Source organism: Urtica dioica, chromosome 2, assembly GCF_054948205.1.
Source record: "Urtica dioica subsp. dioica isolate 48M chromosome 2, U.dioica_male_clone48M_v1_H2, whole genome shotgun sequence".
NCBI lineage: Eukaryota > Viridiplantae > Streptophyta > Magnoliopsida > Rosales > Urticaceae > Urtica > Urtica dioica.
This window is the reverse complement of record NC_142757.1, coordinates 42,530,673-42,532,225: the sequence shown is the minus strand read 5'-3', so window position 1 is coordinate 42,532,225 and position 1,553 is coordinate 42,530,673. Positions and strand designations below refer to the sequence as shown.

General features: G+C 48.4%; 1 protein-coding gene across 1 annotated transcript; it reads left to right on the top strand.

The window, feature by feature from the left end:
- The first annotated feature begins 234 nt into the window (after nt 1–234).
- Nucleotides 235–780, top strand: LOC149404822 (uncharacterized). Its single transcript, XM_089607690.1, has one exon. The coding sequence runs from the start codon at nt 235–237 to the stop codon at nt 778–780; it is 546 nt and encodes a 181-aa protein (XP_089463816.1).
- The last annotated feature ends 773 nt before the right edge of the window (nt 781–1,553 follow it).

Sequence of the window (1,553 nt, the reverse complement as noted above, 5' to 3'; positions counted from 1 at the left end):
GAGCAAAGCTTATGATAGGGTTGAGTGGAGCTTTGTGTGAATGTGCTTCGATGTTTCGGAGTCTCGGAGAAGATGGTCATGCTAATTCACCAATGTATCTCCACGGCCTCGTTCTCCGTGCTCCTCAATGGAAGCCCGCTTGAGCGACGTAATGCTACGAGATGCCTCTAGCAATGGGACCCTTTTTCTCCCTACTTATTTATCATAGTGACCGAAGTCTTGAGTAGGCTACTCATGAGGGAAGAGGCTAGAGGAGGATTCCATGGGATCAACATTGGAAGATCGGTCCCGAGCATATCGCATCTCATGTTCACGGACGATACTATTCTTTTCTGCCGGGCTCGGAATGATGAAGTTCGAGCGGTGTGGAGATGTATTACTAAGTACCAAGAGTGGTCCGGGCAAAAAGTTAACATTCAAAAATCCGGGTTAATGTTCTCTAATAATTGTTCCGAGGGAAAGAGGAGAGAAATCATCGGAGTGTTTGGAATCCAAGAATGTAACAAGGAAATTTATTATCTTGGGAACCCGTTATTCCTTGGACGCAATCACGGGAAAAGCTTTGCGAAATTAAAAAAGAGAGTTCACGATCGGTTAGAAGGGTGGATGGCTAAATCGATCTCGAAAGCGGGCCGCACTACTTTAGTCAAAGCCGTGGTTCAAAGCATTCCGTCTTATGCGATGTCCACGTTTCGGCTTCTGAAGTATTTTGCGGAGAGCTCGACAAAGCTGCACGGAAATTCTGGTGGACCGGAAATAACTCCAAGGAGCAGTTTATAGCTTGGACGAGTTGGAATACTATTTGTCAACCGAAAAGTAGAGGGGGTCTTGGGTTCCGCAGATTCGAAGACATCAACACAGCCTTTCTATGCAAGCTCGGATGGCATATGGCAGCGGAGACAAACCTCCTTTGGGTCATGCTACTTAAGAAAAAATATTGTCAAGCTCAAGGTTTTTTTCGGTATGAAGAGAAAGCTTCAGATTCAGGGTCGTGGCGTGACATTTTGTCTACTCGAGAGGTAGTCCGGGGTAGCTCGTGTTTCCTAGTGGGAGATGGAGACCGGGTGCCTATTATGGAAGCTAACTGGACGCAGCAAGGTTTGGTGACAGAGTGTTCTAGTGTCCAAGGACAGAGACCAGTCATGGTGTCAGAATTGTTTGTCCCTGGTACGAGACGCTGGAATTTGCATAAGATTGCGGGTTGTTTGAGGCCCGACCTTGTTCGGGCAATCGTGGAACTTCGGGTGCTCTCTCCTCCGAGAAGAGATACCCTGAAACGGTCCGGCACGACAAATGGGGCCTTTTCTACAAAGTCCGCGTACTGGGCAGCGGCCGGGGCTTCCTTCAATCCGAAAGAAGAGATATGGAGCGAGATTTGGAGGCTAAAAGTGCCAGAGCGGTATCGTCTTATGCTGTGGAGACTTGGGCGAGAGTGTTTCCCGACCTGCTCAAGACTAGAGCGTTTTTTCGACACCAACGACGCTTCGTGTGGCCGCTGTCCAAGATCAGAAGAATCTATTCATCATCTGTTCTTCGAGTGTCACTTGGCGCGC